This window comes from Pristiophorus japonicus, chromosome 1 (assembly GCF_044704955.1).
Source record: "Pristiophorus japonicus isolate sPriJap1 chromosome 1, sPriJap1.hap1, whole genome shotgun sequence".
NCBI lineage: Eukaryota > Metazoa > Chordata > Chondrichthyes > Pristiophoridae > Pristiophorus > Pristiophorus japonicus.
In genome coordinates, this window is record NC_091977.1 from 491973541 (window position 1) to 491987132 (window position 13592).

At 48.6% G+C, this 13592-nt stretch overlaps 1 protein-coding gene across 4 annotated transcripts in view; it reads left to right on the top strand.

Moving 5' to 3' along the window:
- Positions 1–13592, top strand: part of LOC139277169 (1-phosphatidylinositol 4,5-bisphosphate phosphodiesterase gamma-1-like) — a 273993-nt gene that overhangs the window by 214877 nt on the left and 45524 nt on the right. For all 4 annotated transcript variants that reach the window (XM_070895279.1, XM_070895298.1, XM_070895271.1 and 1 more), the window contains exons 17-19: positions 1108–1308; positions 3347–3466; positions 9908–10091. In XM_070895279.1, coding sequence (XP_070751380.1) covers positions 1108–1308; positions 3347–3466; positions 9908–10091 — 505 coding nt within the window. The remainder of the gene's footprint in view (positions 1–1107; positions 1309–3346; positions 3467–9907; positions 10092–13592) is intronic.

Here is a 13592-nt window from a genome sequence, read left to right on the forward strand (position 1 = left end):
TCTCTGTCTGTCTCCGTCTGATAGCTATTGGATTCAAAAGTGAAATAAATTTGAAGTACTTTCAACTCAATTCGAGGTGGATGAAACCAGCAGCACTTAATTGGAACGCTCACTTAGAGAATTTATGAGGAAATCCATGTTGGGAAGTGGAAATGCCACACTGGTTTAGTCTTCTCAGTTAGCATTTGAAACAGTATTGGGATTTACTCTGTGTCGATGAAGTTATAGATGATCTCAGAGTACTTGATGCTGACAATGGAAAGAAAGTTGTATCATTCCCAACCCCGAAGAATACTTTTCTATGCATTTGATAGGAATGTGGATGACCCTCAAGTCATTGGTTGGTTACAGTAGCATCAGATGGGTTCTGAGTCCAATACTATGATGATAATCGCAGTGTTACTGTAACAGTTGTTGTTGTTTTAACTGATACCCCTGATTCTTTCCCAGGGCGACAGTGTCTAAGTGACCATTTTTTTTCAAACTTTTGTCTTACGACCTGGTGACTTGCCCAGTTGACTTCCTTTCTTTCTAACCCAGTGGGGAGGTTATAGCCCAGTTCTCCTTCACCTATGGCTCCTAGCAGACTTGCTGCTCCATTTACATCATCATTCTAACCCAGTCCACCTATGGGGCATTGGAACAGTGGAAATGTGAAGTATTCTACAATGGGATGTATAAACCAAGATTCAGTTCACTGCATTCACCTTGCTCTTGCTCTCCAGCAAAATAAGACAAGGGAATTCCATTGGAGGGGATAAGGTTAGCCCAGCTGACATAATGCAAATGAAAGGGTCATATTAAAATATTTCCCCCCTTGCTTTTATGAGGTATTGCCTGCTCCATTTGACAAATCATAATAATGGTGTGTTTGAAATTAAGAGCTTACTGTATGGGGAATCTCGAAGGCAGGCCTGTGTCCCATCATTCTATGGTGCACTGTGAAGAGTAACCTTTTGTAAGGATTGAGACACTTAACAAAAAAGTTAGCGAGGAGCAATGACCCAGGGAATTACTTGCCCCCAAATATACTATAAAGATTGCCTAGTTTACTTGTTCTCCACGATCAATTGATTTTGATCTGACTTATTTATTCCATTCGCACAGGAGATCGGGGCGGGTTCAGCATTGCCGCATCCATTCACGACAAGAAGCTGGCACCACAAAATTCTATCTGACTGACAACCTGGTCTTTGACAGCCTCTATACCCTGATCAGCCATTACCGGGAGGTCCCACTGCGCTGTAATGAATTTGAGATGAGACTGACTGACCCAGTACCACAACCAAATGCTCATGAAAGCAAAGAGTGAGTGTTATCTAGAATATATCGATCTCAGCTTTTTAAATTGAGAAACCTAAATGAAGGGTGAAGACCTTTTAATGCTTTTGTTGGTATTCTGTTATGCACGTTGCCTTAGGAACCTCTATGCTTCAAAGGATTGCTTTGTCTATGCCAATGGGTTGATATTGTTTTGTAGATTATGATTAAGAATTTAATTAAGATCCACAGTGTGGCACACCATCAAGGTTGAAGCGTGTAAGGGAAAATATAGAAAAATAGAAATATAGAAATCTATAGTGCAGAAGGAGGCCATTTCGGCCCATCGTGTCCACGCCGGCCGACAAAGAGCCGCACGGCCCTCGGTCAGCTGCTCTGAAGATTACATATAAACCTATGAACAATGGCGGAAAGGTAAAGAGCATCCAGCCCAACCAGTCCGCCTCAAACAACTGCGACACCCCTTGCACCGCAACATTCTACACTCCACCCTAACCGGAGCCATGTGATCTCCTGGGTAAGGCAAAAAAACAGATAAAAACCCAGGCCAATTGGGGAAAAAAAATATGGGAAAATTCCTCTCCGACCCATCCAGGCGATCAAAACTTGTCCAGGAGATCACCCTGGCCGTATTCGATTCCCTGCAGTGCTTATCATCCTATCTGCGCCAGCCAACAAGAGGTTATCCAGTCTAATCCCACTTACCAGCTCTAGGTCTGTAACCCTGCATGTTACGGCACTTCAAGTGCCCATCCAAGCACCTTTCAAATGTGGTGAGAGTTTCTGCATCCACCACACTTCCAGGCAGTGAGTTCCAGACCCCCACAACCCTCTGTGTGAAGAAGCTTCTCCTCAAATCCCCTCTGAATCTTCTACCAACCACCTTAAAACTATGCCCTGTGTAATTGACTCCTCCACCAAGGGAAATAGGCCTTTGCTATCCACTATGTCCAGGCCTCTCAAAATTTTATACACCTCAATGAAGTCTCCTCTCAACCTCTTCTGTTCCAATGAGAACAAACCCAGACTATTCAATCTGTCCTCATAGCTAAGATTCTCCATTCCAAGCAGCATCCTAGTAAATCTTCTCTGCACCCTCTCTCGTGCAATCACATTCTTCCTATAATACTAGGACCAGAACTGCAGGCAGTATTCCAGCTGTGGCCTAATCAGAGTATTATATAATTTAAGCATAACCTCCCTGCTCTTGTATTCTATGCCTCGGCCAATAAAGTCAAGCATTCTGAATGCCTTCTTAACCACCTTATCCACCTGGCCTGCTAGTTTCAGGGATCTGTGGACAAGCACTCCAAGGTCCCTTTGTTCATCTACACTTCTAAGTGGTCTACCATTTAATGTGTTTACTCTCCAAGTGCATTACCTCACACTTCCCCGAATTAAATTCCATTTGCCACTGCTCTGCCCACCTGACCAAGAGATTGATATCCTCCTGCAGTCCATGACTTTCCTCTTCATTATCAGACAAACTTCTTAATCATACTCCCTATATTCAAATCTAGGTCATTGATGTATACCATAAAAAAGCAAGGGACCCATGAGTTAAATCAAGCAGTGCTTTGGTGATGCGAAGCTTGGGTTTTAAAAGCACATTGATTATAAGGGGGAGAGAAGACTGAGGGAGTTGAAGCATTCCACTATATAAAGGTTTTATCATTCTTCGGGAAGTGAGCAAGCCTGACATTTATTGCCCATCCCTATTTGCCCTTGAGAAGATGGTGGTGGGCCTTTCTTCTTGAACCACTGCAGCCTTGTGCTCCCTCAATGCTGTTAGAAGTTCCAAGATTTTGACCCAGCGACACTGAAGGATAGGCGATATATTTCCAAGTCAGGATGGTCTGTGACTTGGAGGGGAACCTAGAGGTGATGATGTATCCTTGCACCTGCTTCCCTCTAGGTGATGAAGCTCACGGGTTTGGGAGGTGCAAGGTCCTAGGAAAGAAAAAAGAAACTGCAGGGACTGAAAAAACGAGGGGGTGCTCAGTGAATGAGAAAAGAATATGACGTGATATGGGAGCATGATTGTAAGAATAATTTGTTCCATCAGATGGTACCACGCCAACCTAACACGGCTACAGGCTGAGCACATGCTAATGAGAGTGCCGCGGGATGGAGCCTTCTTAGTGCGTAAACGGAATGAGCCCAACTCATATGCCATATCCTTCCGGTGAGTGATCATGATTGTTATGACTGAATTAATATTTGTGTAAGCTACACAGATTTCACAAATGGTCCTTTTACCTTAAACAGTCAGATTGATGAACGGTCATTGACTGAAACAGTGAATAGAGAGTTCCTGCACGGGTCAACCATGAATGTTAACAACAGATAAAAATGATATCAGTTGAGAGATGGTACAGTAGCTTCACCCATTTACATTCTACCCATAAGACCTAGGTTCAAATCTACTCCAGATTGATAGAATGAAAATCTCATCTGTCTACTGGTTGGAAGGTCTTGCATAAATTGGGTTTTGACAGTATGAAAAATAAAACTTCTCCCAATTCAACACTAACTGACAATCTCATTCAAAGAAGCCACGCCATAGTTGGTCCACTACCAGACGCTTTTCTGAGTTTGGGGTAGATGCACTTCATTGGAAGCTGAGCAGAGGGAGCTGTACTTTGTGTCTAATCTGTGCTATACCCAATCTAGGAGAACCTGGCACTGACACGGAGTACCTGAAATGGAGTTCCAGCACTAACCTACCTTATCTTAATGAGCAGAAAAAGAACTTAAAGCAACAGGAAAATTAATTCAGAAAAAAATCTGTAAATTAATCCAGCATATTGTGAGACCCTTGGAAAATTTGCTCTCTTGTCACTAATCATTGTTACGCTAACATCATTGTTCTTTGTCTGTGAAAATGGATTTCCAGTCTCATGGCAGCTAGTAACTAGTGGGATGCCGCAGGGATCAGTGCTGGGACCCCAACTATTTACAATCTATATTAACTGTCATGTATGTAACTTCATGTAACTGTAACCTTCATGTAACAACATGGTACACTGTATACACCTAAGAAATGCACACCTTGACCACAGGGGGTGAACTTGTGGGAGACACTCCTCACCTGGTCATGCAGGTATATAAAGGGAGGTCCCACGCAGGGTCAGCACTCCTTGGTCCTGTGAATAAAGGTACAGGTCACAGAATGATCTTGTCTCCAGTATGTGCCTCGTGTTGATTTGCAGTAGAGTGTAAGGACATAACATTTGGCGACGAGAAACGGGAATCAACGACTCACGAGAATGGCCACCGGTAGCACAGAGGAACGGTACTGTGTTGGTGAGGACTGGGATGATTTCGTTGAGAGGCTCCAGCAGAGTTTTGTCACGAAGGACTGGCTGGGAGCGGCAGCGGCTGACAAGTGAAGGACGCATCTATTGACCAGCTGTGGACCTAAGACGTACGCGCTGATGAAAGACCTGCTCACACCCGAGAAGCCGGCAGACAAGACCTTTGAGGAGCTCAGAAAACTGATCGGTGAGCACCTCAAACTGGAGAGCAGTATACACATGGCCCGACACCGTTTCTATACGCACCGACGTCGGGAAGGGCAGAGCACACCGGACTTTGTTGCGGACCTTTGGAGCTTGGCCAGCCTCTGTAAGTTCACCGACACCTGCAGGGGGGAGATGTTACGGGATTTCTTCATTGATGGCATTGGTCATGCCGGGATTTTTAGGAAGCTAATTGAGATCAAGGACTTGAACTTGGAAGCAGCGGCGTTGATGGCTCAAACCTTCATGTCGGGGGAGGAGGAAACCAAGATCATATACGCGCACAACTCTGCTCCCAATGTGGCGATGGAGCAGGGAGTTAACATGGTAAACGCGACTCAGAACCCCGCAGGCAGACAAGGGCAATTCGACACCAACCTGGCAGTAACAGACTCTAGGGTGGGTCCTCAACAGAGACAATGGCAGGTCGAACGGACAATTACACCATCACAAGGGACAATACGTCCCGGGATGGGGCTATTGACACCCACTAACAGAGTGCTCAAGAGTAATCAAAGAGACAATCAGAGAGGAATGCCTGGTCACAGCTCTTTTGTTCACAACAATCTCAGCTCATGCTGGAGGTGCGGGGGCAGACATGCTGCGAAGACCTGCAGGTTTCAACAATTTATCTGCAGAAATTGTAACTTCAGTGGACATTTGGCCAGAATGTGCAGGAAGCCCGCAGCGAGGCTGGTTTACGAAGCGGATGAACCACAAGAGGGGTCTGCAAGGCAGGGTTGCAGCAATGGATGTTGAAGTTCAGCGGGTTCAGGTGGCAAACATCCACAGCTCATACACAAAGACGCCACCTATGATCTTGAGAGTACTGTTAAACGGCATTCCAGTACGCATGGAGCTGGACACAGGAGCCAGCCAGTCTCTTATGAGTGTCCAACAATTCGAGAAACTATGGCCACTCAGAGCTAGCAGACCCAAACTAGAACGCATTGACATGCAATTATGGACCAAAGAGATCATCCCAGTGCTAGGCAGTGCAATGTTGGTGGTCACACATAATGGATCAGAGAACCGGCTGCCACTCTGGATTGTCCCGGGAAATGGTCCCGCGCTTTTGGGGAGGAGCTGGCTAGCCGAGATGAACTGGAAATGGGGGGATGTGCACGCCATTTCATCTGTGGAGTGAAGTTCATGCTCACATGTCCTACAAAAGTTTGAGTCACTATTTCAACCTGGTGTCGGTATTTTCAAAGGTACCAAAGTAATGATACGCATCACCCCAGACGCCACACCAGTGCACCACAACGCCAGAGCTGTGCTGTATGTCATGTGGGAGAAAATTGAGAGTGAGTTGGACAGGTTGCTAAGAGAGGGCATAATTTCGCCCATTGAATTCAGCGACTGGGCAAGCCCCATTGTCCTTGTCCTAAAAACGGATGGCTCGGTCAGGATTTGTGGCGACTACAAGGCCACCATCAACCGAGTGTCACTACAAGACCAATACCCGCTTCCGAGAGCGGAGGATCTTTTTGCCATGCTGGCAGGCGGCAAGCTGTTCACCAAGTTGGACCTCACCTCGGCCTACATGACCCAAGAACTGGCCGAAGAATCCAAGCTATTGACCACCATCACCACGCACAAGGGGCTGTTTGTTTACAACAGGTGTCCATTTGACATTCGTTCAGCAGCCGCTATCTTTCAAAGGAACATGGAAAGCCTGCTCAAATCCATCCCCAGAACAATCGTATTTCAGGATGACATCCTTATCATGGGTCGAGACACCGAGGAACACCTCCACAACCTGGAGGAAGTGCTACGCCGACTGGATCGGGTATGCCTGCGACTAAAGAAGTCTAAGTGTGTGTTTTTGGCCCCAGAGATCGAGTTTTTGGGCAGGAGGGTTGCTGCAGACCGGATCCGGCCTACCGAATCCAAAACAGAGGCGATCCATCGCGCGCCCAGGCCCGGCAACACATTGGAGTTGCGTTCATTTCTGCGACTATTGAACTATTTCGGGAACTTTCTGCCGAACTTAAGCAAATTGTTGGAGCCGCTACACGTGCTCCTGCGCAAGGGTTGCGATTGGTTTTGGGGGGACTGTCAGGAACGGGCTTTCAATCGGGCATGGAAACTGCTTTGTTCTAACAAGCTGTTGACTCTGCACAACCCCTGTAAGAAATTGGTTTTGACATGTGATGCATCATCCTACGGGGTTGGGTGCGTGTTGCAGCAGAGTAATGATGAGGGCCAACTCCAACCTGTGGCTTATGCTTCCAGGTCGCTCTCCCAAGCAGAAAGGGGATATGGGATGGTTGAAAAGGAAGCACTCGCATGTGTCTACGGGGTGAAAAAGATGCACCAGTACCTTTTTGGCAGAAGCTTCGAGTTAGAAACGGAATACAAGCCGTTAACATCCCTGTTGTCTGACAGCAAAGCTGTCAATGCCAATGCATCAGCTCGCATGCAGCGATGGGCTCTGACGCTGGCTGCGTATGACTACAACATACGGCACCGGCCAGGCACCAAAAATTGCACTGACGCGCTCAGCAGGCTTCCACTGGCCACCACTGAGGGGGCAGTGGAGCAAAGCGCTGAGATGGTCATGGCTGGCTCCCTCATCACAGCCCACCAGATCAAAACCTGGACCAACAGAGAGCCCCTCCTATCCTTGATTAAGAAATGTGTCCTGACTGGGGATTGGGCGCCCGCACACGGAGCATGCCCTGAAGAGGTCAGACTGTTTCACAGGCGGTGGATGAGCTCTCCATCTAAGCCGACTGCCTACTATGGGGCAGCCGGGTAGTCATGCCCCAGAAGGGAAGGGAAGCATTCATCAGGGAACTCCACAGCAAGCATCCAGGCATTGTGCTAATGAAGGTCATTGCCCGGTCACATGTATGGTGGCCGGGAATTGATGCAGACCTGGAACACTGTGTTCGCAGGTGCACGACGTGTGCCCAGCTGGGCAATGCCCCCAGGGAGGCCCTACTCAGCCCGTGGCCCTGGCCCACCAAGCTATGGTCACGTATTCACATAGACTACGCGGGCCCGTTCATGGGGAAAATGTTCCTCATTGTTGTTGATGTGTACTCCAAATGGATTGAGTGCATCATATTGAATTCGTGCACAACATCCACCACTGTGGAGAGTCTGCGTGCGGTCTTTGCGACCCACGGCTTGCCAGACATTCTGGTCAGCGACAACGGCCCATGCTTCACTAGCTATGAATTCCGGGAGTTCATGTCGGGTAATGGCATCAAACATGTCAGGACAGCATCGTTCAAGCCGGCTTCCAATGGCCAGGCGGAACATGCGGTCCAAATCATAAAACAAGGCATGCTCCAGATTCAAGGACCCTCCCTTCAATGCCGCCTATCGCGCCTCCTGCTGGCCTATAGGTCCCGACCGCATTCGCTCACGGGAGTCCCGCCCGTGGAACTACTCATGAAACGTACACTTAAAACTCGGCTGTCTCTCATTTATCCAGTCCTGTCAGACATTGTTGAGGGCAAGCGCCAGTCCCAAAATGAGTGCCATGACCGTAACTCAAAGGGGAGATGTATAGAAATCGATGACCCTGTGTTTGTTCTTAATCACGCTTTGGGGCCCAAGTGGCTTGAGGATACTGTAATTGGTAAAGAGGGGAATAAGGTCATAGTGGTCAGACTTAACAATGGACAGATATGCCGCAAACATCTGGAACAAGTAAAAAAAAGGTTCAGCATGGACACTGAAGAACCTGAGGAAAATCATGACATGCTGCCCAACCACCGCCAGTGAACGAGCAACAAGAACCTTCAGCAGCATGCACAGTCCCTGCGGCCAGCCTGGACAAGCCGGAATCACCATAGGTGACAAAGATGCATGCCAAGGCTCAACAACCAGAGCCCCAACTGCGGCGCTCCACGAGAGAGCGTCGACCGTCTGAAAGACTCAATCTTTGACCCAAAGACGTTGGGAGGGAGGTGATGTTATGTATGTCATGTAACAACACTGTACACTATATACACCTAAGAAATGCACACCTTGACCACAGGGGGTGAACTTGTGGGAGACACTCCTCACCTGGTCATGCAGGTATATAAAGGGAGGTCCCACACAGGGCCAGCACTCCTTGGTCCTGTGAATAAAGGTACAGGTCACAAAGTGACCTTGGCTCCAGTATATGCCTAGTGTTGATTTGCAGTAGAGTATAAGGACATAAGATTAACGACTTGGAAGAAGGGACTGAGTGTAACGTAGCCAAGTTTGCTGACAATACAAAGATGGGAGGAAAAGCAATGTGTGAGGAGGACACAAAAAATCTGCAAAAGGACATAGACAGGCTAAGTGAGTGGGCAAAAATTTGGCAGATGGAGTATAATGTTGGAAAATGTGAGGTCATGCACTTTGTCAGAAAAAAATCAAAGAGCAAGTTATTATTTAAATGGAGAAAGATTGCAAAGTGCGACAGTACAGCGGGACCTGGGGGTGCTTATGCATGAAACACAAAAGGATAGTATGCAGGTACAGCAAGTAATCAAGAAGGCCAATGGTATCTTGGCCTTTATTGCAAAGGGAATGCAGTATAAAAGCAGCTTGATAATGTACTGGTGAGGCCACACCTGGAATACTGTGTGCAGTTTTGGTTTCCATATTTAAGAAAGGATACACTTGCTTTGGAGGCAGTTCAGAAAAGGTTCACTCGGTTGATTCCGCGGATGAGGGGGTTGACTTATGAGGAAAGGTTATTGAATGTATAAGATTATGAGGGGGCTTGACAAGGTGGGTGCAGAGAGGATGTTTCCACTGATGGGGAAGATTAGAACTAGAGGGCATGATCTTAGAATAAGGGGCCACCCATTTAAAACAGAGATGAGGAGGAATTTCTTCTCTCAGAGGGTTGTAAATCTGTAGAATTCACTGCCTCAGAGAGCTGTGGAAGCTGGGACATTGAATAAATTTAAGACAGAAATAGACAGTTTCTTAAATGATAAGAGGATAAGGGGTTATAGGGAGCGGGCGGGGAATTGGAGCTGAGTTCATGATCAGATCAGCCATGATCTTATTGAATGGCGGAGCAAGCCCGAGGGGCCGTATGGCCTACTCCTGTTCCTATTTCTTATGTTCTTATGTACGAAACCCATCTTGTCCATGATTTGCAGGGCGGAGGGGAAAATTAAACACTGCCGGATCCAGCAGGAAGGACGCCTCTTCATGCTCGGCAGCTCAGCGGAATTTGAGAGCCTGGTAGACCTGGTGAATTATTACGAAAAGGACCCCCTGTATCGTAAAATGAAACTGCGGTACCCAATCAATGAGGAAACTTTGGAGAGGATGGGCACGACTGTAAGTGGGAAGAGTGGGGATTTTATTCCTTCACTTTTCATTTTTGGAGTTTTTTTCTTTCTCAATTCTCAACAGCAGGGATAGATAGATCACAAGAAGGACAAGTGAAGTGGAGGCAAGATCTTTGCTACTGGTCAGATCTGCTCAGAAGTTGTTTTTGTGTCTCAGGGACTTTTTGTGCAGAACTGTGATCCTTTCATTGGAAGTTGCACCATGATTGTAACACACACACGTACATACACACATACATATACATACACACACACATACACACACAGCTATTGTGCATAGCAGAGTTCTCGGTCTGGACATTCAGCTGGAGAAGGAGAAGCCCCAAATCGGAGGCAGCAAAAATCAATGAGTGAGTCATCATAGTAGCTTACTCAAAGTCAGCAGTGTAGAGTAGCCTAGTTGTATTGAGCCCAAGTTTCGAGCCGTGCCGAGAACGGCGCAGTCCCGACCTGGACGCCCGTTTTTCGCGCCATAAAGTGCGCCTAAAAAAAACGTCCAGATTCTCCAGCTCCCTGCAGGTCGTTTGCAGCTCAGCGCGGCGCAGCACGAGCTGTGGGGGGCGGAGCCAGGTCCCTGCGCTGAAAACAGTGCCGGGACCTCTGCACATGTGCGCTACAGTGGGCGCGCATGTGCAGTAGCTCCAGGCGCCCAAAATTGTGTGGGAGGGGCCCGAAGCATGCAGCCCCTAACCCTGGCCGAATGGCCTCACTGGGGCTGCGTGAATAAGGCTCCTCCCACAGCCAGCTCCTGCTTCCTCCCGAATCGACTCCCGCTTCCCGCCCCCCGCCTCCGGACCGGACCCGACCCCGACCCGACTCCCGCTTCCCCCCCCTCCCCCGCCCCTGGACCGGACCTGATACCGACCCCGACACCGACCCGACTCCTGCTCCCCCCCCCCCACCCCCAGCCCCCCGACCCGACCCGACCCCCTGGACTGGACCCAACCCGACTCCCGCTTCCCCACCCCCCTCCCCCCCGCCCCCGGACCGGACCCGCCCCCGACCCCAACACCGACCCGACTCTCGCTTCCCGCCCCCCGCCTCCGTCCGGACCCGACACCGACCCGACTCCCCGGACTGGACCCGACCAGACTCCCGCTCCCCCCTTCCCCCCCCGCCCCCGGCCCCGCCTCTAGACCGGACCCGACACCGACACCGACCCGACTCCAGCTTCCCCCCCCCCATCTCCTGACCTCCCTCTCCCTCCCTCCCCCCGACCCAAACCGAACCGACCTCCCTCCCACCACCCCCCCGACCCGCGCTCCCCCCGACCTGACCCAACACCACCTACCTGTAAATCTGGTGCTGGGGACGGGCCCTGCCCAAGTCTCGGGCCCGTTCAGCCTCCCTCCCCCATCTCCTTTCCCCCCCCACCATCTCCTTTCCCCCCCATCTCCTTTCCCTACCCCCATCTCCTTTCCCTCCCCCCATCTCCTTTTCCCTCCCCCCAATCTCCTTTTCCCCCCATCTCCTTTCCCCCCCATCTCCTATCCCCCCATCTCCTTTCTCCCCCCCATCTCCTTTCTCCCCCCCCATCTCCTTTCTCCCCCCATCTCCTTTCCCCCATCCTCCCCCTTCTCCCCCCCTCTCCCCATCCCTCCCCCTTCCCTCCCTCTGCTCCCCCCTCTCTCTCTCTACCCCCCTCCTCCCCCTCCCCTTGCTGTCAGAAACACAGACACTGACAGACAGAGAATAAGAGACACACACAGACAGACAGACAGAGAGATAGAGACACTGACAGAGACACACTGGAGGGGAGTGGGGGGGCATCCCAGCACGCTGTTGGAGGGCTCCCGGTGCTGCAGTCGGTAAGTAGAAAATGTTTTATTTATTGATTTAAAAAAATATATATTTCTTATTAATTTTTTTTGATTGATTTATTGGTTGATTTATTGATGTTTTTATCATTTATTATTGATGATGGCTCTTTATTTGTAAAACTGAAGTGTTTAATGTTTGTAAACTTCCCTTTAAACGCCCCCCCCCATTCCCTACGTCTGATTTGTAACCTACGCCTGATTTTCTAAAGTGTAGACAAGGTTTTTTCGAGCGTACAAAAATCTTCACTTACTCCATTCTAAGTTAGTTTGGAGTAAGTTTTCACTGCCGAAACTTTGAAAACGGGCGTAAGTGGCCGGACACACCCCCTTTTGAAAAAAAAATTCTGTTCCAAAGTGAAACTGTTCTAACTGACTAGAACTGGAGCAAACTAAATGGCGAGAATTCCGATTTCTAAGATACTCCGTTCTACACCAGTTGCTCCTAAAAATCAGGAGCAAATCATGTCAAAACTTGGGGCCTATAATACTAGACTAGCAACCCAGAGCACGTGATTTCATAAACCCATCATGACAATTTATGAATTTGAATTCACTAAATCAGGTAATTTGTCGGGTGGCTGGGTTGTTGTAAAAATATAACTAGTTCACTAATTTTCTTCAGGATATAATTTTGGACACATTGATATGATTTACATCATGGCGTGTTTGTAACTTTTTAAGTGTCAGTCTTGGTTCACTGGTAGCACTCTTGCCTCTGAGTCAGAAGGTTGTGAGTCCAAGTCTGACTCCAGAGACTTGATTCCATAATCTAGGCTGACATCCCAGTGCCAAGGGAGTGCTGCATTGTCAGAAGTGGCATCTTTCAGATGAGACTAACGCCCTATCTGCCCTTTCAGGTGGATGTAAAAGATCCCATGGCACTATTTCGAGGAAGAGCAGCAGAGTTCTCCTCACTGTCCTGGCCAATATTTCATCATAGGCGGTCCCTCGTATCGAGGATGACTTGCTTCCATGCCAAAAAGGGATGAGTTCACAGATGTTTCAATGAAGGACCTAATAGGGTGGAAGATGTCTGTGCGTGGATTTTTTTAACGTGTGGTGGCCGTTACACACCAGCCACTAAACGGGCTTGACAGAGCTAGGTCTTGGTCCAGTGGCAATAATTAACCAAGATAAATGGAGACCAGCTCTGCTGCACGCATCTAGTGCGCACACATATCGCAGTATGGGCTGGCCCGTGCTGCCCCTGGGCCCACGTCTCTTCTGAGCCCTGAACTCATGCCTCACGCCGAGGTTGAGGCACAGGAGCGGCGAGAGATCGTGGAGTGACGTGGCCAATATTTATCCTTCAACCAACATCACTAAAACAGATTATCTGGTCTTTATCACATTGCTGTTTGTGGGAGCTCGTTGTGCGCAAATTGGCTGCCACATTTCCTACATTACAACAGTGATAACACTTCAAAAGGACTTCATTTGCCGTGAAGTGTTTTGGGACGCCCTGTGTTCGGGAAGATGCTATATAAATGCAAGATATTTATTTATTTTATTTGCACCTAGTGGAGGTTGCCTCCTTTGAGGAAGAAGGAATTGGTGGGCAATTCAGCAGCAGGCATCAGGCCTACACTTGATTATAACTGAGCTTGGGCACCGGCCTGGGAGCAACTACTCGGGCTGCCTCTTCAATAATGGGCAAGACTTAGAAAAGA